General features: G+C 48.5%; 1 protein-coding gene across 1 annotated transcript; it reads left to right on the forward strand.

Annotated features, from left to right (window-relative positions):
• Positions 1 to 5,865: 5,865 nt before the first annotated feature.
• Positions 5,866 to 7,659, forward strand: LOC138563144 (general transcription factor II-I repeat domain-containing protein 2-like). Its single transcript, XM_069642819.1, has one exon. The coding sequence runs from the start codon at positions 5,866 to 5,868 to the stop codon at positions 7,657 to 7,659; it is 1,794 nt and encodes a 597-aa protein (XP_069498920.1).
• Positions 7,660 to 24,170: the final 16,511 nt, after the last annotated feature.

Below are 24,170 nucleotides of genomic sequence, written 5' to 3' on the forward strand. Positions count from 1 at the left end.
CACAGGATTAGTGTTGGCCCGGAAATGCCTCCCGTGCTCGGGGGCAGGGCTTTTATTAGTGTGCCCTGCGTCACCGCGTAGCGGGACGCAGGGCGGATGTAACATTCCTCCATTATTTCAAATGAGGTTAACATTAACACAACATGCTGTAACTTTCACTTCAAACAATTTTAAACTCGTCAAACATCTATGGACCCTCCTTACTCACAGTCTGCAGGAGGTCCACTACCACACATAGTCTTGGAGCTTGGCGGGCAGTCTCGTGACCATTCTCAAGCTATATCGCCCACCTCTAGGGCTGATCCCCGCTGTCCCATTGGGTGGCTCACCTTCTCTGTCCGGCTCACCCGTGTCCGGCTCGCTCCACTGCTCCCACGTCCTGTCACCCGCCGCTGCCTCGTCCTGGAGGGGCGCGGGCTCTTCTTCGTTGGACTGAGATGCTTCATCTTCCTGGTGGCCTTCGCCATCAGTCCACAGATTTCGTGGCACCGCCTTGAACCATGACGCATTTCTTGTCACCTGGCGGCGTCCTCTCGTTACCGTCACCATGGTCCCTTGCCTGCCACTGATGGTCCATGGGAGCTCGTCGTATCTGGTGTGCAGTTTTGACTTTGTCGGATTTCGCAGCATGACTACTTGGTCGCCCACCTGGTGGTCGGACGGTCTTGCCCTCCTCTTGACACTCATGTGTGCGTTGGCACTCATTCTCCTTCTCTCAGTGCGCTCCTCATCGACTTTGTCCGGGGTCCTGCTGGGGTGATGTGGAATCGAGGATTTTATGATTGTGCCAAACATGAGGTCAGCTGGCAGGACGTCCGTCGTGCTGTGAGGGGTGACCCGGTAGTTCAGCAGAAAACGGTATAGGTCAATCTTCCACGGGCTGGCGTTCGCCTTTGCCACTCTTAGTACTTTGTTTAGGGTCTTCATGAAGCGTTCTACATCGCCGTTCGCCTGGGGCCACCTCGGCATAATGTGATGGTACTTGATGTTTAGTTCGTGCAGGTACTGTTTGAATTCCTCCCCGGTGAACCGGGGGCCATTGTCGCTCTTGATGCTGGTGGGCAAACCATGTGTTGCAAACATTTTCTCTATGGCAGGGATGACCACCTCTGCCGCTGTGGAATCCACTATATCGACTTTGGGATATCGGGAGTGGTCGTCAATGGCCACCAGGAGGTAGAGGCCTTCCCGTAGCGTGCAGAAATCGATGCTAATGGTGTCCCACCGGCCACGACCACGTTGCGCTGACTGAATGGGTTCAGGTTCAGGCAGGGCCCCGGTTATCTGGCAGGGTAGGCATGTACTTATCAGCCTTTCAACCTTCTCGTCAATCTGTGGCAACCACACCCAGTGCCTGATTCGAGATTTTGTCCGTGCCATCCCTTGATGTCCTTCGTGGGCCAGCGCCACGATTCTGTCTTGTATGCTCGGTGGGATGACAATCCGATTTCCCCTGAGCAGCAGTCCGCTCACTGTGATTGACAGGTCTTGTCTTACGGTGAACATCCCAGAGAGAAAAACCTTTGCTTCCACTGTCCTGTTGTGGGTGTTTTTCATGACGGTCTTCCAATCGCCTGAGATGATGGAGTCCTTCACTAAGTCACAGCAGGGGTCTTTGTGGGTCTCCGACTCAATGTCCTCGATGCTGACAGCCTTTGGCCTCATGGCTCGGACCACCTGGCATATCTGCTCCTCGGTCTCCTCGGCCACTTGGACTTCTTGTGAGGTTGCCGCTCGGGGGTGCCTTGAGAGGAAGTCCGCCGGGTTTCCACTTCCCGGCTGGTAGGCCAGTTCAAAATTGTACTGCTAGAGGTGCAGCAACCATTTAGTGATTCTTGCCGGAGGGTGTGACGACGTACCCATGAAGATGGGTAATAGGGGCTTGTGATCTGTGATCGCCGTGAATCTCCGTCCATAGAGGTATAGGTGGAAATGACGACACCCCCATAGCACGCCAATGGCCTCCTTCTCAATATGAGAGTATCGCTGTTCTGTCATCGTGAGAGCTCTTGATGCGTATGCGATGGGCCTCTTCTCCCCCTCTTTGGTGACCTGCATGAGGATGGCCCCTAGCCCCACGGGGCTTGCATCCACGAACAGTTCTGTCGGGAGCTCTGTGTCATAGTACGCCATTTTCGTGTCGACGGACAGGGACTCCTTAATGTTTTCGAAAGCCGCCTGGCACTCCTGCCCCCATTCCCATTTGGTGTTTAGTTTGGTCAGTTCGCGTAGGGGCTCCGAGAGAGTGGCCAGATTGCGGATGAACCTACCGCAATAGGTGGCCATGCCCAGGAAACTGCACACTTCAGTGGGTGTCATTGGCGGGCTTGCCGCTTGAATGTCTGCAACCTTCTGGGGGTCAGGGAAATGCCTGTGCTGCTGAATTTTACCCAAAAAATGTGATTTCAGATTTGAGAAACTCGCACTTCTCCTTATGTATGGTCAATCCAGCGTCTTCTAGCCTGCCCAGTAGCGTCTGGAGCCCCTTAAGATGTTTTTCCCTGTCATGAGCTTGAATCAGGATATCGTCGCTCACATTGAGGACACCAGGTATGTCCCGGATGACCTCTTGAATGGTTTGCTGGAAGACCCCAGCCGCAGACGATATCCCAAGGCTCAGGCGTTTGTACCTCCGCAGCCCCAGATGTGTTGAGAAGGTTGTGATGTAGCGAGAGTCTCTGTGTAGTTTTAGCTGGTGCTATCCCGCCTTCAGATCAACTTTGGAGAACACTCGCGGCCCTGTGAGGTCGGCCACGATTTCGTCGAGCGTGGGTGTGATGTGGCGCTCCCGCTTGATGGCAGTGTTCCGGAGACGCATGTCTATGCAAATCCGGACTTTTCCGGGCTGTTTGGGCTTTCTTGTTACTACCATTGGGGAGACCCATGGAGTGGGCCCAGTCACCTGCTCTATTATTCCGGCTTCTTCCAGCGCTCTGAGTTCTTTCTTCACTTGTTCTCGCATGTGGAACGGTGTCCTCCTGTGTCTCACTGCCTTCGGCTGTACCGATTCATCAATGTGGAGTATGATGGTCTTCCCTTTTAGACACCCTATCCCCTTTTGCAGTTTGGGGTATTGATTCAAAATGTTCTCAACTTCTTGCACATCATCGACTTGGCAGATGAACTTGACCAGCCCCAGATCTTCAGCCACGTCTCCACTCAAAAGGCATTCGATTCCCGCCTTCACGACGTAGATTTTTGACCATAGTCTGTTTTCGCCGTGGACGAGAGTGGTGCGGAACCTGCCGACGACCGGTAGAGGCTTCCTGATGCCGTACGCAAAAAGCAGGGTGTCAGTGCCCTTCAGATCTGGTTTTGTGGTTGTAACGTCTGGAACGTGCTCGTGGGCATGATGGTAACGGAGGCTCTTGTGTCAATGGTCATCCATACTTGCTGATTTTTGATGTTGACCACGCATTTGCGCCTTCGGAGGTTCATTCTCTGTGTTGTCTGCCCCTGGTCCAATGCAGACACCAGGTAGACCTTCCTCCCTTTTCTCCTTTGTTCCTTGCCGGCTTCATGTTGTGTGCCTGAGACATCATTCCCCTCTTCCTCAGTCGAAGAGTTGACCGTTTCGACTCGCCTTGTGCTGCCCTGCTTCTTTTTCTTGGTCCCGCTCTTTTCTTGAGGGTTCTGCATGGGCTGTGTCATGGTGCCCACTGACCGGCACACCTTCGCATAGTGGTCCTTCCTACCACATGCCCCGCATGTTGTTCCTTGCGCGGGGGGTTTCGCCGTCCATGTCGCAGTCCACCACACCATCCACACTCTGTGGGACCCGGGACACGTGGTTGCCACCTGTTTTGAGCGTAGCTGCCACCAGCCTCGTCCCTCGTGAATTGTCTGTTGGTGACATGGGACACCATGGCTGTGGTAAGGGCGGGCTGCAGTTTTTTTAACATTGCCCCCATGTTGGCAGCCCTGGTGTGTGCCAGTTCTCTTTGTCGACCCAGTTCGGAATCCGTGTAAGGGAGATGCCTTTCTCACCAAGTACCATCCGTCTCAGCTTTTCCGATTGGATGCCATTGATGAGCTGCCTCCGGATTTCTTTTCGATGTTTGTGAACTCACAGGACATGGCTAACTTCCTAAACCGTGTGAGGTAGGCGTCCAGCGTTTCATCTTCTGCCTCAATGGTGGTGCAGAATATGAAAGTCTCATAGTCTGGGTTTAATTGGGGGAGGAAATGCGCCGTCAGTGCGTCTTTCGCACTTTGGTATGCGTCCTGGCCATCATCAACATTTAAGGAGTTGAATATGCGTAGTACCTCGTCACCCACGTTTAGCAGCAGGTGCGACCTCATCTTCCTGGCAGTCGTTATGTCCTTGCATTCCATCGCCATTTCGAATTTCTGGATCCATAGCTGCCACCTGGGGCCGACTGACGACGGGTCTGTAAATGGGTCAAAAGGCTGGATCACTCCGGAGGAGTGTCCCTGTGAGCGAGCCTGTGGTGATGACATCGACAGGTTTGCCACCAATCTGGACGGTGTACCAGGCCTGTGGGTGGACGTGCCGGTTGCCATCGCTGGGGTTCGCTTGCCTCACCTCGTTGCTGGTCCCTGGGCGATCCCTTCTGACTTTCCAGGTGGGCAGTAGTGTCAGGATCAGGCACTCACCACGTGCACCCGTGCTGGATTTGTGGATGTGTTTCCGCAGTGGGCCTTCCTGATGTATCCTGGAGCTACGGGCCCATTGGAGGCAGGTAGAAGGCCTTGGTGCTTCCACGTTTTGGTGGCCTGCCCATTTGTTGGTTGTATCCAGGTTGATTCAGCTGAGGATCGTATTCCTCTGGTGTAGCGGAGAAGAAAAAAAAATGTTATTTTTTTCTTTTTTTTTGTGGGTGGGGGGTTTGCATGTGTGTCCCCCCCTACCGGGTGTCCAAAAATGTATTTTGTATGGCCGTGAGCCATCAGTAGCCTGTCGAGCGCCGAGCGCGTGTGTTTCGTATTCTCCTCCTCGTCGCCATTGTTACATCCGGCCTCCGCAGGTAGACCGGAGCGATGTGATGGAAGGCCGCGCGGCTTTTGTGGCGCAGCTCCAGCCGGAGCGAAATAACACGCGTGCACACAGGATTAGTGTTGGCCCGGAACTGCCTCCCGTGCTCGAGGGAGGGGCTTTTATTAGTGCGCCCTGCGTCACCGCGTAGAGCAGTGGTCCTCAAACTACGGCCCGCGGGCCACATGCGGCCCACGGAGCGCATTTACCCGGCCCGCCGGGTGTTTTAGACTCAGGACATCCTTGTGTTTCCGAAAGATGCTTTCGGAACACAAGGATGCCTCTGAGAAGTCCCTGCGGCCCGCGTTTACTTTAAAAACGCGGGGACCGCTGGGAGTAGGCGCACGCAGCGACGTCACTGACGTCCCATGCGTGCGCACGCCCATGGAAACCGAGGCGGAGAAGCGGAGAAGAAAGGACGCGCGCTGGAGGTAGGTGTTTACCAGCGGCGCGTCCCTTCGGTGTTCTGACCACCGGTCCTGCTATGGCCGGAGCGGTGGTCAGAAGGGATGTCCCGATACCAGTATCGGGACTGATACCAGGCATTTTTATGGTATCGGGGACTCGTTTAGAGTCCCCGATACCATGCCCGGTACATAAGCCCCGTAATGTGGGGGGAACTATACTGTCAATGTAATGTGGGGGGAACTATACTGTCAACGTAATGTGGGGGAACATACTGCCAGCCTAATGTGGGGGGAACTATACTGCCAACCTAATGTGGGGGACTATACTGCCAGCCTAATGTGGGGGAACTATACTGCCAGCCTAATGTGGGGGACTATATTGCACCTAATGTGGGGGAATGTTGCTGGTATATTGTTTTTATTGGTATTTTACTAATAGCAATTTGGAATCCCTAGGAAACAATGATGCCAAGAAAGAGAAAAATTGACTCGGAGTGTAGGATATTCAAAGAACAGTGGACTTATGATTACTTTTTCATACAGTACAAGGAAAGAGCTGTGTGTCTGATATGCCAGAATATAGTGTCTGTGTTCAAAGAATACAATTTGCGTCGACACTATGAAACTCAACATAAAGATAAATATGATTGTTTGGTCGGAGAAGTGAGAAAAGATAAAATATTAAAACTGAAAAATACATTGACAGCTCAGCAAAATACTTTTGTGAAGCAGAAGCAGCTAAATATTTCATCACTGAGAGCAAGTTTTCAAGTTGCCAAGCTAATAGCGCGCACTGGCAGACCATTCGTGGAGGGAGAATTTGTTAAAGAATGCCTTCTTTCTGTTGCCAAAGAGATGTGTCCAGAGAAGGCCGATTTATTTAGTACAGTGAGTCTTTCAGGACCTACACTTACACGGAGGATTGAAGAAATGGGAGACAATCTGTATCAGCATTTGCAAAACCTGACAAATAAACGTTCCTATTTTTCCTTGGCACTTGACGAAAGCAATGATGTTCGTGATTCTGCACAACTTTTAATTTTTATTCGTGGGACGAATGACAATTTCGAAGTCACAGAAGAGCTTGCTGCACTGCAAAGCATCAAAGGAACAACTACAGGAGAGGATATCTATGAAAAGGTTTGCCAAACTTTGAATGGTTTGGAGCTGGACTGGGCTAAACTAGCCAGTGTGACAACTGATGGTGCTCCTAGCATGGTGGGGTCTAAGAAAGGAGTAATTGCTCGCATTAACCAAGAGATGGACAAACATAATTATTCTCATCCAATAGCCATACACTGCCTCATCCACCAACAAGCGCTGTGTAGTAAATCACTGAAGTTTGACTCTGTTATGACAATTGTGGTATCTTGTGTTAACTTCATTAGAGCTCATGCACTAAAGCACAGACAATTTCAGGAATTTCTGTCTGAGCTAAATGCTGACTATGGAGATGTTCTGTACCACACAAAAGTCCGTTGGCTGAGTCGAGGGAGAGTTTTGAAACGTTTCTATGACTTACTTCCACAGATTACAGCTTTTCTTCTTTCAAAAAACAAAGAAGTACCAGAGCTCAATGATGCAGAATGGAAATGGCACCTTGCCTTTCTAACAGATGTAACAGAGCTACTCAACAGTTTCAATGTGCAACTTCAAGGAAAAGGGAAGCTCATCTGTGATATGCAATCACATGTCAAAGCATTTGAAGTAAAATTAGGCCTCCTCCTCAAACAAGTGAAGGAGGAAAACTTCTGCCATCTACCCACAACTCAAAATCTGTTAGCAGAAAAACCATTGGTTGCATTCCCAAACAAAACATGTGTGGATTCACTAGAAAAATTGCAAAAGGAGTTCCAATTTAGATTTAAAGAGCTTCATCTCCATGAACAGGACATACAGCTTTTCCGTAACCCATTTTCTATTGACATTGAAAATGTGGATACAATTTACCAAATGGAACTGGCTGAACTGCAGAATTGTGACTCTCTGAAAGACGCATTCAAGTCAAGCAGCCTTCATAGTTTCTATGCATCTCTCCCTTCCGAGACATATCCTCATCTCAGGAACCATGCACTCAAAATGGCAACCATCTTTGGCAGCACTTATGTCTGTGAACAGACTTTTTCCAGAATGAAACATCTGAAATCTCCAACCAGATCTAGACACTTGCATCACTTGTTACGACTAGCAGTGACAAATATGGAACCGGACATTGACCATCTCGTTAGCCAAAAGCAGGCCCATAGTTCCCATTGAAATACTGGTAAGTTTGTTGATTTAACTTTACTTGTTCTTCATTTTAAATATTGTATTTATTGTATTTATTCCCGTTTTGTTTCTTCACTTCAAAATAAGATATATGCAGTGTGCATAGGTATTTGTTCATAGTTTTTTTTTTAACTATAGTCCGGCCCTCCAACGGTCTGAGGGACCGTTAACATGGCCCCCTGTTTAAAAAGTTTGAGGACCCCTGGCGTAGAGGGACGCAGGGCGGATGTAACAGGTGGGTGAGTCACCTGTTTACAAGGCGGCCAAAAGTGTGTGAGTTGAGAGCTATGCATAGTCCTACTCTTCTTTGTCCCAATACGTCTTTCCCGCCTCCCCTCCCCCGATGTCAAATGGGCCTTCGGGGCAGTTGGTAGTGACTGTTGTTGCCATGTGAGGTGGGCTGTTATGCCCGGGGGTGGGTGGAAAAGTCAAAAAAGCATGAAAAGAGAAAAGGTGTTCCTGTTTGAGGTGAGACACCTCACTGTTTAGTACTGGGACGAGGAAGATTAGGACCGAGTAATGAAGATGACTAGTAAGTTCGGCTCAGAGACCTTTCCAAATGGTACAGAAGTTTTCTCTAGAACCAGCACATGTTGTTTCCGTAAGACTCAGTCCAGGATTCAGGGGAAAGGTAGTCTCTTGCTTTAATTATACGTCCAACTGAGTGCTGTTGTTTTTTTTAATTTTTTTAATTTGCTTTAGACTGATTTACGCAGGAGCGCTGCGGAACCTCAGCATGTGGCAGCATTGAAAGGAAAGCAGACGGACTGATTATCAGTGAACACCAAGCAACGGAACTAGGACCTACCCACAATCCTTTTCACTATAGCTGCATAACGCATACTTTATACTGTATATGAATCCCCCTACTCCTGGTCTTTGAAAAGTGTGTGAACATTCCCAATCATGCATATGTCATTCTTATATAAAAGATTCCCTTCCCATAATGCGCAGTGTTTGGTGGAATGACTGTAATTTTGCTGTGTCTTTGAAATGGACATGAATCTACACAGATGATAGCTCGTCTACTTTGTTGAAGAATCCATCATACTTGGGGAATTACTTGCACTTTGTGTGGCAGGTGATGAACTGGTATCGAAATTTTTGGAGGATCTCCAAGAGATCTAGAAAGATTGTTGAAAAAAAGCAGTTACCCAGGGTCTGACTAGGGCATAAAGTAGTCTCCAGCGCCAACGAAAAGGTCGCCCATCATTGCAATGTGAACATTTTCTTTTGTGACATTGTTTTGTTTTAATAGTACCCAAGAGGGAGGTTTTTGATAAAATGGGATGCACATTGTACATTTTAACGAACATTTATTCAGCAACGCTGGTCGAAACTTAGCTTCAAAGCGAAGTAACTCATCAAACTGCCCCACATTGGCCAAAAAACTGGCCCCCACTCAAGCATTTCGCTTTTTTGGTTCGGCCACGGGCCTATTGCCCTACAAGCCAGCCCGAGCCTGCACCCAGGGTCTGACTGTGGCATAAAATTGTCTCAGGCACCAACGAGAAAGTGTCCCACAGTTGCAAATGGGAATTCATTCCTTTTGTGACACTGTTTGAATACTACCCAAGGGGGAGGTTTTTGATAAAATGTGATGTAAGTTGTACATTTTAAAGAAGATGTATTTAGCAATACTGGTCAAAACTAGCCACATAGTTTTGTAACTCATCAAACTGGCCCACATAGGCCAAAAAAGACCCCACGTTGACCCGACAAAGTGGTCCACACAAGCATTTTGCATTTTGGTTCGGCCATGGGCCTATTGCCCTATAAGCCAGTCCGAGCCTGAGGACAAGAAGTACTGGAACAAACAGTCAGGGAGAGTGAAGACCATGCACAGGAATTGACGGATGAAACCATTGGATAGAACATTGATCAACATCCCCCTCCCCTGAGTCCTGTTAGAAGCAAGAAATACCTGAAAGGTATAAAGACCTTAGTTATAATGGACTCATTCTTGATATACAGGGACCTTATAATGGACTCATTGATATACAATGACCGTATAATGGACTCATTGATATACAATGACCACATAATGGACTCATTTTTGATATACAATGACCGTCCGATGGATTCATTCTTGGTATACAATTGCCTTATAATGGACTCGTTCTTTTTTTTGATAACACATTTTATAATTTTTAGAAATCAAGTTCAAGACATTAGAGCATTCAACATTGGCTCCATCTGGCCATTCCACAACTACTACTCAAGAACGAAAACATTGGGTCTTAGGAAATCATTTGCCGCTCTCACAATGCATTTTTAACATTCGCTTAACCACAGCACGTTATGTCTTGCACTGCATGGCCAAGACAGGTTACTGCGCATCTTTCCACCTTTGCCATATTTTATGAGCTTTCCTCAGGCATCCTCTAGCAGTTTATACCCTTTGTTCCATTACAATACATATATTCACGTCTGTAATCCACTGCTCATACTGTGGGGTTTCTCCGGAGCCCCACAACTTGGCTATGTTCCTTTTGATCAGTGCTGTAGCTTTCGATAAGAACAGTTTTTCATACCTTGACACTTGTCCCTCCTCTTCAACCCCAAGCAACAGCAATTTCATATCTCTGGGGACCACTCTCGCCAAAACTGGCGAAAGTTCATCACAGCATTGCTGCCAGTACTGTTGAATGCAAGTACATTCCCATATTACATGGAAGAATGTGCCCTCTTCTCTTTTACAGCGCAGGCAGTATGGCTCAACACTTTTCCCCCACCGATAAAGTGCCATTCTCGGATAGTATATCCTATGTAATATCTTAAACTGAATGGGCCGGAGTCTGGCTAAAATGGCCGCCTCTCGGGGGTACATGAGGATTGTGACCCAGTCCTCTGGCTGTATGACGCCTACGTCCTTTCCCATTTGGATTTCAAACTTGATAATTCAGTTGTGGCAAAGGAAGTTATAGCACTGTACATAGTAGAAGTTATCTTGGTGTCTACCCTTTCCAGGACTATGTTCCTCTCCAGGGGGGTACATTCAGGCATGTTATCTAGTCCTGGGAGGTGGGTCTGTAATGCATGTTGTAGTTGTGTTTAGTGATAGTGTTCAGTGGCTGGGAGGTGGCAGCGGGACACTAGGGTTTCGAAAGGCACCAGCTTGCCCTCTGCGATTACATCTCCAATCTTCATTTTCCCCAGCCTCCCCCAGCCTGGCAATCTAGCAAGTTTGCTCACTTCGGGGAGATTCCGCTTGTCCCATAATGGTTGTATTGGGGTGATTTTTTTTACCCCATCCCATGTATTTGTGTGTCTCCATCCAGATTAGTGACATATGTGTCAGCATAGTTCGGGGGAGTGTATGGCGTATTTCCTGGTAGAGATACGTCCTCTCAGTGTTTCCTGTTCTAATATGCGGTAACGATTTGTCACCATGAAACATGTCATTGACTACTGCCATCTGACTGGCCCAATAATAGGTCTGCAGGCGCAGGAGTTCATTCCCACCCTCCCGTATGGATCGCTGGAGGGTACGCAGTGCGATACGTGGGTGTCCCCCACACAACAATAACCTTCTGAGTATACATTCGATTTTATGAAATTCACTCTGCGGAATATGCAGTGGGGCGTTTTGTAGTATATATAAGAAACGGGGAATGGCCATCATCTTAAAAAGCGCTGCTCTGCCTAGCAGGGTTAATGGCAGGGAGATCCAGTGACGGACATCCTCTGAGAATCTTACTACGATCGGGTGAAGGTTTTTAACCACATAAACGTTCAGATCATTTGTGATTTGCATGCCAGATATCTAAAATGATCTGTAACAACGCGATAGGGACAATTTTACGGTATCGCAGAACTTGTGCCACTAATCGGGAACAATATTGATTTAGACCAATTTACTTGCAGACTGCTGAAGACGCCACATCTCTCCAGCAGGCTTGTTATCACGGAGCAGGAGTTGGATGGATCTTTGAGATATATTAGCAAGTCGTCTGCATATAGGGAGACTTTGCCTTCCCAGTCGTCTGTCCAGCAAAAACCGCTCCATGTTTGTGTTGCTCTCAACAGTTCGGCAAGGGGCTCTATTGCCAATGCAAAGATCATTGCGGAGAGGGGACAACCTTGTCTCATGCCCTTCCCTAGTTTGAAGGGCCTTGAGGGCCACCCATTTACTTTAGTTTCTGCTTCAGGGGCCTTATAGAGGAGTTGTACCCAACCTATTTATTGCGGACTGAATCCCATGCAATGCATTATTTCCCATATTGCTTCCCAGTACACCGAATCAAAGGCTTTTTCAAAGTCTATTGCAAGTAGTGCTAGGGGGCCTTTGATGGTGGTCACCTTTTCCAGTTCTGAGTGCAGTCTGTTTATGTTCATGCGCATGGACCTTTGTAGCATAAAGCCGCATTGATCTGGATGAATTAATGATGTCATAAACTGTTGTAAACGGTTAGCCAGCACCTTTGCCAATATCTTGGTCTCACTGTTTATAAGAGAGATTGGCCTGTATGACCTGCATCTGTCTGGAGGTTTGTCTGCTTTGGGTATCACTATTATCGTGGCCTTCCTAAGGTCTGCGGGTAAGCAGCCCTGTTCCTTTGAATGTAAATACATTCGTAATAGGTGGCGATGCCCTCTGCTATGTCTCGGTCAGTCAGGAGTGGACTTGTGCCCTCTGTTCTGATCATTCTGACATGACTGTGCCACTTGTCCCAGCTCTCCAGCCATGCCAACATCTTGCCCGCCTTATCGCCGGTCTCATATACCCTGTCTCGCATCGTTCTGTGTGCCTGTTTGGCACAATCCAGGGCAATATTTTGTTGACGTTTTTGTGCCAGCATCAGTGAACGATGTGTTTCAGGCAGGTCAAGAGTTAGATGGGTCGCTTCCACTTGTTTAACCTGCTGTTCAGCTTCAATCAGCTCTCCTTGATGTTTTTTTTATGTGCCACGGTCCAAGAGATAATCTCACCCCTGAGCACTGGTTTATACGCTTCCCACAACATCCCCGGGTTATCAACCAATCCCGTGTTTAGCTCAAAGTACGTTTTCATAGCTAATTGTGCCTGCTCTATGAGATCCAGGAAGCCTAGATAGTAATTGTTTAGACGCCACGTGGGGGGAGGGAGCCATCTAATCGTACTCAGTTCCATCAAGAGTGGTGAGTGATCCGAGATGCCGCGAGGAAGCAGTGTTGCCATAGATGCTTTGTGTAAATCTGTTGATGGGAGAAATAAATAATCCAGTCTTGAGAGTGAGGCATGTGCCCCGGAGTGATACAAATATTCTCGTGTGTCAGGATGCAGGTCGCGCCACACATCTTGTAAACCAAGTGCGGTGGCAGAAGCAGCAAGCTTAGTGTGAGTATTGCGGATTCTTCCTCTCAAGTGTGTGCGGTCCATCCCCACCTCCATGACCTCATTGAAGTCACATCCAATGACCATAATATCCGATGTGTCTCTGGTGATCATGGGCGTAATATCATTTATTAATGCGGATATCAGTGCCAGAGGCGAATAGATCACCAACATTGCTATGGTTGGTTCCAGAGCGTTCCTGTAATATATGCAAATCTGCCTCCCGTATCCTGTGTCACGCTGGCAAGAGTGAGGGGGAGTTGTTTATGTACTAGTATGCGCACGCCGCTTGAACCCATGGTGAAACCAGCGTGTATTGCTAATCTGTAGTTGGTGCATTTGAATAGGTTGCATGTGGTACCTGCCAGATGCGTCTCAGTTAGGAATACTGCATCTGGTGTATGCCTGTTTAGGAACTGTGTGACAAGACGTCTTTTAAGCCCACCGCCCAGCCCATTGACATTCCAAGTCAAAAACCGTAGGGCCTTGACATCAGTGTTAGGAGGAGCCATCCTAAATAGGGTGCAGGCCAGTGAGCATCATGTCATGCATTGCGTGTGGATGAGGACATGGCCACTTTGCGATGTGTAGCATTCTCGAAAGGATATATGTGGATTGGCTTCCAGATCCATTACTAACAGAACCGTTAACAACAAAACTTCTCCCCCCCCACCCTATACTCCACCCAACTTGAAGCATCTGTCGCCCAAACAACAGTAACAGCTGGCACAAACTAGATCAGCTGTTGAACAAACAAAATGCTGCGTGATACAGTTCACCCCATTAAATTTAGTTGGCCCTGATCTTCCGCGTCTGGAGTGACGTTCACTCTGAGGGGGCGACCTTCATGGCGGCCGCGCAAACGTTGCATATCATTGGTTAACTTGGGTGTGTGCTTTGTGAGTGCCATAATACCTCTCCTGCTTGCATCCAGGAGGACACGACATGTGACAGCCAGCCATCACTGGTATTTACTCCACCTCATTGCTTGGAGGATCTATTGCCGGCGGCCTTCATTCCGGCCGGGCTTGCGGGTTCCCATTCCTGCTGTTCCGCAAAGTTCTCCCGACCCTTCAATGTATTGCTCTGCCCATCTCCACGCCTCCTTCTGGTCAGTGAAGTGGACTGTTGTACCATTATGGTATATTTTAAGTTGGGCCGGAAACAGCAAGCCATATTTGACATTTAGGGCTTGCAGTTGCTTCTTGAGACGGTCAAATGATTGCCTGGCTTTCTACACTTCTCTGGTGTAATCGGGGAATAAGGTGATTTTCGAGCCATTGTCAGTTAGTGTGCCTTCAGCACGTGCCCTCTGGAGTAACGCATCTCAGTTCCTGTAATTAAGGAGTTTTGCGATCACAGTACATGGTGGAGCTACGGGCACTCATTTTCTGGTCGGCATGCAATGAGCCTTTTCTGTCGAAAAGAATTTGGAAAAGGAGTCCGGTTCGAACATGTCTGCGAGCCATTGCTCCAAAAAAAGTTCCATGCTCGGACCCTCTGTGTTTTCACACAGGCCTAGAATCCTGACATTGTTGCGCCTCAACCTCCTCTCGCCTTCGTCTACCCTTTCTTCCATCGTTTTCAGCCTTGATTTGATGCCAGCCAGCTTTTGTTGCAACTTCCTTATTCCGTCTTCTGCGCCTGAGATGCTCTGCTCTGCTTCACCGGTGCGAGATGTTAGCTTCTGAAGGTCATGACGGAGGAGCGACACGTCCATCCTTATGCCATCCATTTTTTGTTCCATGGAGGCGTGCAAGTCTGCAATGGCAGCCACAACGTCCTTTAAGGATAATGTGTTTTCTGCGTCAGCAGTGACGCTCGTCGGGTCGTGCTCATCCTGGCTCTGCATGGTTAACGTCGTGTATTGGTCAATTATATTCTGTATGGAGTGTTTCTTATCCTTGCCCATACTGGATGTGGGCATCGTCCGTGTTTAGCGCGGAAGGTTCCCAGGTGAAGCAGCAGTGGGTTTTTCTTTGCTACTAAAATGTTAGCTCAGGGTTGAGGTAAACTGGCGTGATGTACTCGTACTAATCTTTAGATGGAGGTAGCTTCCTTTATACTTGGTGAGGCAAACAAGCCGTCCGTGCCTTCTTATCAGGTTCTAGATGACTTTTGAGCATCAGGATCACAGAGGGGCAGCTCCTCCTCACATCCTTCTATGTTCCTTTTCCTGTGTATGAAGCAGATAGCGCCACTCTCTCTTCGATTTACTTGTGTAGCCGTCAGTGTTATTGCTCTGTGTCAGATGGTTCCTCGGGTACCGCCTCGTGTCGTTGGCGTCCCTCCCCCGCAGCACACACAGTTGCACTCTCTCCGCTAGCGACAGGGGTCCCTCTAGAAGCATCCAGAGTCTCTGATCATGGCCAGCCGAGTGCCCCTCTCAACCCTACCTGTATGTTGTGCACAACGCTGGGTGAGCTCGCCACATTCAAACCAGAGTCCCCCTCAGGTGTTGATCATTTGGTTCACTTCTGTGTTAACGCTGCACACAGCGCCATAAGGGTAGGTTTCAGTTAGTCACGCTCAGACTCCTTTTGGAACTGTCTTGTTGATGGGTTGGTTGTGGATAATTACTGCCACCCATGTGGTCCGCTTTACATCATGCGGTGGTATGGCAACGCGTCCGTCGGGTTTTCAACACACCACGCAGCTATACTGTGTCTCAGGGGATATGAGAAGGGCAGCCCTCGTCTGGTTACATTGGGTCGCTTCTTTCCCCTCCCTGGGCAGCTCCAGGTCAGCACGGTACGTGCTGCGCTCCGTCCTCCCCAATGGCTGCAGTTCGCACCCCCATGCTTGCGGTCACCCGCCTCGTCTATAGTCCCTGGAGATAGGGTTATGATGTTCCGTACCTCGAATTAGACGGTCCGCCTGCAGCGCTGGTCAAGCTGGTGTTTCCTCTCTCGCCTACGGCACAATTCGTCTAGTTAAGCTGGGCACCGTGCGAGCCCCAGCGGGGGTGCATGGTTATGGGTCATATGCATGTGGTTCCACTCCTCACTTCAACTCCTTGGGCTGGAGCCAGGGTGCTGCAGGTCCATTCGCACGCGGTCCGCCTCATGTGCACAGCACTCTCGTGCTGCTTCCAGTTGTCTCCACCCGGTCCTGCCTCACGGTGCCTGCAGGCTCAGACCCCAGCATGAGCCGGAGGGGTGCTGTGGGAGTGGTCCCAGGTGTCATGGTATTCCCACGCTTATAATGGGTCTTCACATCGGAGTGGGAGCGAGTACCACTCCGCTCCACTCAGGCTCTCATACAGGTCTGTGGCGATCTGGGTGCTTCCTGCAGGGCTGTCAACAAAACAGCGTGTCTCTACCTCTGCAGGTCTCGCAAGGTGGCGGCTGACAGTGTTGCAGTTTGTCCTCAGCGCGATATCAGCCTCACCATGCATGGTCCCGCCTCTGATATCGTGGAGTGTACATACGTTGCACCGCCGCTCGTACGCAGCGGCTGGCGATGCAGCTCCTCTCTGCTTCGCAAGGATGTTTGGTGCCAGAGCTCTCAGTGACCACCTCGGCCCAGTGCTTAATGTGACACACTGAGGGAATCCACTGTCCTTGTAGCCCCTCAGCACATCCCGGCTCCACAGCAGCTGCGTCATATAATGCCGCTCCCTCATACTTTCATGCTCGGTGCCGCAGGCACGAGGATCTTCTCGCAGCCATCTTGATTTCTAATTGCAATCGCACCTCCTATTTTCGAGCGGCCAGGAGTCAGCTCAGCGGGCATCCTCGGCGATCAATCTGCACACAGTCGTGCCGCAGGTGTTCAACTTTCAGCAGCGTTGTTTTGGCATAGATACCAATCGGATAACAGGCTATTAACACAGGATATATGCGGGGCCACGGGAGCAGAAAGGACTCACGTCCACATCACTTTGCAGTTGGCCACGCCCCCCCTATAATGGACTCATTCTCTATATACAAACGCGGATAATTTAATGACACATACATTGCAAACAGCCACATGGAACATGAAGTGTGCTAAGTAGCGAGAGACAGGAAAGGGACGAGTGTCACACAGAGGAAAGGGAGAGCGCAAAAAGCACAGTGCATCGCGTTAGCGTCACATGTGACTGCACAGCTTAAGTCATGTAAATTAAATTAATAACAGTCACACACAGCCAATCGAGAGTCACTCTTTATTTAAATACAAGAACCTGTATTTCCACACTGCTATCCACTTTCCCGCGAGATGACACAGCTACATTCACTCCCACAACCGTCTGCATGCGGCCCTTTATGGAGGGATTTCCCAATTCCCCAACAGAAATGTGTTACAAACAGCAATTTTAAGCAAGCAGTGGCAATGCCAACAGTTTTGGTTATTGTGTAGCCATGGGATAGATGCCATAAAATATCGGCACCTGGCACATGCCTACCTAATGTCAATAACAGAGCAAGCAAGAAATTGTGACTTTTCCACAGATTGTCTTAACAGGACTTCCATGCAAGGAATGGATTCAAGGAAGGGCCTATAGCTTATAAATCAAATGGCTGTAGGCGCATTTGGTTAAGGCATTTACATTACATTAGGAGCTGGTTTACAGCTGCAATTAATCCAGTAACACTCAGAAGACTGCTTAGAAAAACAACTGCAGCGTCATAAAAGCGCATTGTTTGATTATACTGAGTGATAGAGGTAGCTCAAAGAGATCCTGGGAGGATGTGTGCTGGTCAGGGAGTGGTGTGACTATACTGAGTGATAGAGCTAGCTCCAAGAGATCCTGGGAGGATGTGGCTAGGCAGGGAGGGGTGTGATTATACTGAGTGATAGAGCTAGCTCCTAGAGATCCTGGGAGGATGTGGCTAGGCAGGGAGGGGTGTGATTATACTGAGTGATAGAGCTAGCTCCAAGAGATCCTGGGAGGATGTGGCTAGGCAGGGAGGGGTGTGATTATACTGAGTGATAGAGCTAGCTCCAAGAGATCCTGGGAGTATGTGGCTAGGCAGGGAGGGGTGTGATTATACTGAGTGATAGAGCTAGCTCCAAGAGATCCTGGGAGGATGTGTGCTGGTCAGGGAGGGGTGTGCCTATACTGAGTGATAGGGCTAGCTCCAAGAGATCCTGGGAGGATGTGGCTAGGCAGGGAGGGGTGTGATTATACTGAGTGATAGAGCTAGCTCCAAGAGATCCTGGGAGGATGTGGCTAGGCAGGGAGGGGTGTGATTATACTGAGCGATAGAGCTAGCTCCAAGAGATCCTGGGAGGATGTATGCTGGGCAGGGATGGTTGAGAAGGGCGTTAGGGACTAGCATGGCCATGGGCGGTCCATGGTTGAGCAAAGAGGCACACAGAATCTCCATGGTGTGTGCTCATTTCTTTACTTATTTGGTAATAGTTTCGGTTTTATATAGCTAACAATAAAAGGTAATTACCGATGGGGCAGGGACACTTTATACGATTTGAAAAGTTCAACCTTCAACTCTTTGTATTAAGGCAGCATCACTTTAATCTGTCATTTTTCACCCAACGACAAACATCTTTGTAAAATATTCAGCAATCACAGAAATGTTTTCCCTGCTTAGATTTCAGTAGTGTGCTGGAATTATCACTGTCAGTAGTGTGCAGAAGCTATCACTGTCAGTAGTGTGCTGGAGTTATCACTGTCAATAGTGTGCTGGAGCTATCCCTGTCAGTAGTGTGCTGGAGTTATCGCTGTCAGCAGTGTGCTGGAGCTATCGCTGTCAGGAGTGTGCTGGAGCTATCGCTGTCAGTAGTGTGCTGGAGTTATCTCTGTCAGGAGTGTGCTGGAGCTATCACTGTCAGGAGTGTGCTGGAGCTATCACTGTCAGTAGTGTGCTGGAGCTATCGCTGTCAGGAGTGTGCTGGAGCTATTGCTGTCAGGAGTGTGCTGGAGCTATCGCTGTCGGGAGAGTGCTGGAGCTATCGCTGTCAGTAGTTTGATGGAGCTATCACTGTCAGGAGTGTGCTGGAGCTATCACTGTCAGTAGTATGCTGGAGTTATCGCTGTCAATAGTGTGCTGGGGTTATCACTGTCGTTAGGGTGTGGGAGTTCTCACTGTCAGTAGTGTGCTGGGGTTATCACTGTCAGCAGTGTGCTGGAGCTATCGCTGTCAGTAGTGTGCTGGAGCTATCACTGTCAGTAGTGTGCTGGAGTTATCACTGTCAGTAGTGTGCTGGAGTTATCACTGTCAGTAGTGTGCTGGAGTTGTCACTGTCAGAAGTGTGCGAGTTATCACTGTCAGTAGTGTGCTGGAGCTATCACTATCAGAAGTGTGCGAGTTATCACTGTCAGTAGTGTGCTGGAGCGATCACTGTCAGTAGTGTGCTGGAGTTATGTGCTGGAGCTATCACTGTCAGTAGTGTGCTGGAGTTATCACTGTCAGTAGTGTGCTGGAGCTATCACTGTCAGTAGTGCGCTGGAGTTATGTGCTGGATCTATCGCTGTCAGTAGTGTGCTGGAGCTACCGCTGTCAGGAGTGTGCTGGAGCTATCACTGTCAGGAGTGTGCTGGAGTTATCACTGTCAGTAGTGTGCTGGAGCTATCACTGTCAGGAGTGTGCTGGAGTTATCACTGTCAGTAGTGTGCTGGAGTTATCCCTGTCAGAAGTGTGTGAGTTATCACTGTCAGTAGTGTGCTGGAGCTATCACTGCCAGTAGTGTGCTGGAGTTATGTGCTGGAGCTATCACTGTCAGTAGTGTGCTGGAGTTATCACTTTCAGTAGTGTGCTGGAGCTATCACTGTCAGTAGTGCGCTGGAGTTATGTGCTGGAGCTATCGCTGTCAGTAGTGTGCTGGAGCTATCGCTGTCAGTAGTGTGCTGGAGCTATCAATGTCAGTAGTGCGCTGCAGCTATCACTGTCAGTAGTGAGCTGGAGGATCACTGTCAATAGTTTGCTGGAGCTATCTCTGTCAGTAGTCTGCTGGAGCTATCACTGTCAGTAGTGTGCTGGAGTTATGTGCTGGAGCTATCACTGTCAGTAGTGTGCTGGAGCTATCACTGTCAGTAGTGTGCTGGAGGTATCGCTGTCAGTAGTGTGCTTGTGCTATTGCTGCCAGTAGTGTGCTGCAGCTATCACTGTCAGTAGTGTGCTGGAGCTATCACTGTCAGTAGTGTGCTGGAGTTATGTGCTGGAGCTATCACTGTCAGTAGTGTGCTGGAGTTATCACTATCAGTAGTGTGCTGGAGCTATCACTGTCAGTAGTATGCTGGAGTTATGTGCTGTAGCTATCACTGTCAGTAGTGTGCTGGAGTTATCACTGTCAGTAGTGTGCTGGAGCTATCACTGCCAGTAGTGCGCTGGAGTTATGTGCTGCAGCTATCACTATCAGTAGTGTGCTAGAGCTATCCCTGTCAGTAGTGTGCTGGAGCTATCACTATCAGTATGATATGATATGATATGATATGATATGATATGATAGTTTATTTATATAGCGCCTATACACAATGTGTTTCAAAGCGCTTCAAGGCAAGGGAGGGAAAAATGGAAAATACAATGACATTCTTACAGTGTTACGCTCACCTGGCTCCCACAGGGGCATCGGTCGGACCCGGACTGCTGCGGCCTCCACCCACGTGATGTGTAGTGCAGCGATACTGACTGGATCTGCCCTCCTAATCTTGTCTGCTTGACCCGTAGAAATATTCTCCTGCAAGTGGAGAGATGGATTTAGCCACTTGTGGATTCAAGTGATAGCACCCCCACTGTCCTCCCCACTAATCACCTCTGAAGTGCCCTCTCAGCAATCTCACCTTATATTCTTGAAGGATGAGCCCTCCATCCTGCGAAGTACGCAGGGGCGTGTTGATGACCAGTTACTTCACAGGCCTGAAGATATTGGAAGAGTTGTAGATGAATCCTGACTCCAAAAGGTCCTGGCGAAGAACCGTAAGTATATAGTTAGTAAGAGTTCAAAATGTCTGGAATTCACTCCTGTACAATTCCTCTTTTTATCTCGCAGCCTTAACCCAATAAGAAGATTGACAGCTGAAAGCGCTCCGGTAAAAGTCTGTGTTACCCAACACTGTCGGTAAATAAGGCCAAGGGTTAAACTTGCTGCTTTCTCCTTTTCTTAAAGGTGTGGCATAAGAAGATGTGGCGTGCTGATGAATAATACCTCCGGCGGTAAAATCAGGTAAGCATATGGCGGCTAAAGAGATTTTCTCTGTCTGTTCTCTCTGCTCACCTTGTTGTTTCTTGTCCCCCTTAGGTGCCGGGATTAGGCAATGTAAAGATGGAGGCAGTGCCGGATTGAAGAGATGCTGCGTAGAACGGTGAGTATGGCGCGGCGCTGCTGCTGGCGATGCGACACGTTTAAAACAAAGTCTTTCCTCTGGTTTGAAGATGCGATGAATCCGGGATCAGGTAAGAAATCAGGTAATACTCTTGTTCTAACCTTTGCTTCTTTCCTTCTTTCTAGGTGTTCCAGATTCGAGGCGGGCATGGCAGAAGGCTGGATGCTGCTGCTGGCACGGTGAACGTTACGCTGCTGGATGCAGAATAACGCGAAGCGTGTGCTGCTCTTCGGGCGTGGTTTAAATAGCCTCCAAAGTAGTCTCAGGTAGGTATTCCTCCCCGACCACACCCGAGTAACAAAATAGTCCCTAAGGTAAAGTAGTCCCTTCCAGGCCTCACATGGGCTTGGATCTCTTGCAGCATGGTCTGCATCAGGTGAGTGTGCACCTATGAGCCTGGCGCCTATGGCGCCAGGACTGATGTCCCATATGCTGGCGCCAGGACTGAACCCAGAGAGCCCCTAGCAGGGGTTGCTGGGTTTTCTCAAGGCAACATGATGCCTGCTCCCGGGGCCGATGGACGTGGTCTGGATGCCCGGGGTATGCATCATGACAGCACTCCCCCTCAAGGCCCCTCCTAAAGTCATTCTTCCCCTTGGTCCTGGTTTGTCTGGGAAGTCCCGATGGAATCTCTTCACTAATCGAGGTGCATGAACGTGGTCACTAGGCTCCCATGACCTTTCCTGTGGCCCGTAACCTTTCCAATCGATTAAATAAAAAAGTTTTGATTTAACCACCTTGGAGTCCAGGATGTTTTTCACCTCGAATTCAGGTTCTCCATCTATCAAGATAGTATCTGGTGGTTTGTTTAATCTTGTTCCTGGTTGAACTGGTTTTAAAAGTGAAACATGAAAGACAGGATGAATTTGCATATTGGAGGGTAATTCCAGTTTGACGGCCACCGGGTTGATAATGGCCTTAATGGTGTAAGGTCCCAAATATCTAGGATTAAAAGTCTGAGTTCCTTTCAGAGGTATGTGTTTTGTAGCTAGCCAAACCTGATCTCCAATTTGGTACTGTGGAGTTTCACCTCTATGTAGATCAGCATTTTTCTTGTATTTCTCTTTTGCTTGCTTTAAATGTTCTGTCGCTTCCTTGAAGGCTTGTGTAATAGTAGAATGCAAATGACTAACCGCAGGCATTTCTAAGTGCTGAGGCAAATCGAGTTCTGAGGTTCGAGGGTGGTGTCCATATATGGTATAAAAGGGGCTTTGTCCGGTTCCTGAATGTACAGAGTTACTGTATGCATATTCGGAAATCCATATAATATCTTTCCAATTACTTTTGGTCTGGTGAAGCATGCAACGTAGGTACTGTTCAAGAGTCTGGTTGGTCCTCTCCGTCTGACCATCGGTCTGGGGATGGTGACTGGTTGATAACCTTACGTCGATTTCCGCCAATTGGCAGCATTTCTTCCAAAAATGTGAAATGAATTGACTACCTTGGTCAGAGACCAATACGGAAGGAAACCCGTGTATTCGAACGATGTTTTCGAGGAACTCCTTGGCCAGAATTGAAGCAGAAGGTAATCCCTTCAAAGGAATAAAGTGGGCCATCTTGGAAAAAAGATCCACGATAACTGGAATGGTGTTAAATCCATTACATGGAGGTAGATCAGTAATAAAGTCTAAAGACAAGGTGTGCCATGGTGTAGGTGTAATATCCAAAGGTTGTAAAAGGCCAGCTGGTTTTTTCTTCTGACTTTTGTTTTGGGCGCAAATGCCGCACGACATCACAAATGACTTTATATCTTTTCACCAGGTGGGCCACCAGAATTGTCTCTTAATTTTAGCTTCGGTTTTTGCAATACCTGGGTGACCTTCCATCAGGGTATCATGATAATTGGAGATGACAAGTTCCTGTAATTCCTTGTGTGGTAGAAATAGTCGTCCTTGATAGTAGGGTAGATCATTGATGACTGAGTAATCCGGGCCTTTCTTTACCCAGTCCTGCAGGGCTGCTGGATCGAAGAGTTGTTGGATTTTTAAATGAATTTCTTCTAGTGTCTGTAAAGTAGTTATGCCAAGAATTCTTTGTTCAGAAATTATAGGCACCGGCTCCGGGTTCGCATATGCTTCTTCCATTCCTATTCGGGATAAGGCATCTGCCTTGCCATTTTTACAGCCTGGTCGATAAGTGATCACAAAATCGAATTCGGCAAAGAACAATGCCCATCGAAGTTGGCGCGATAATACGGCTTTGGCTGTTTTTAGATACTGCAAGTTCCGGTGATCGGTGATTACAGTAATGGTATGCCTGGCACTGAGAAGATAGTGTCGCCAGGCCTTAAGGGCGGATTTGATGGCTAATAACTCTTTATTGTATTGGTAACCGCATAGTTTAACTCGGGTGCCGAGAACTTTCTGGACCAAAATGCCACTGGGTGAAGTTGACCAGTTTCAGGATCCTTCTGGGACAGGACAGCTCCCATGGCTAAACTGGATGCATCAGTTTCCACTATGTATGGAAGCTCTGGGCGTGGATGCCTTAAGACAGGCGCAGACGTGAATTTCGCTTTCAGCTCTTGGAAGGCCTTTTCAGCTTCTTCGGTCCACAAGAAGCGTTTGTTCTTTCACAAAAGTGCTGTGATGGGATATACAACATGTGATAAGTCTGTCAATGAATATGCGGTAGAAATTGGCAAATCCGAGCATGCTTTGTACCCCTTTAACTGAACTTGGTGATGGCCACTTGAGAATTGCGTCCACCTTTCGTGAGTCCATTCGGACTCCTTTTGGAGTCAGGATAAATCCAAGGAATTCAAATTCCGTAACATGAAAAACACATTTTTCCAATTTTGCATATAACTTGTGCTGGTGTAGTTTCTCAAGGACTGCACGTACATGCTTAACATGGTCTGATTCTGAGGAGGAGTACACAAGGATATCGTCTATGTATACGACAACACAGACGTCA

The sequence above is a fragment of the Ambystoma mexicanum genome, chromosome 1q (genome assembly GCF_040938575.1).
Source record: "Ambystoma mexicanum isolate Mex_15411 chromosome 1q, UKY_AmexF1_1, whole genome shotgun sequence".
Classification (NCBI taxonomy): domain Eukaryota; kingdom Metazoa; phylum Chordata; class Amphibia; order Caudata; family Ambystomatidae; genus Ambystoma; species Ambystoma mexicanum.

What these genes read in the sequence shown, in the direction of transcription:
- LOC138563144 (XM_069642819.1), top strand. Translation starts at nt 5,866, where the DNA reads ATGATGCCAAGAAAGAGAAAAATTGACTCGGAGTGTAGGATATTCAAA.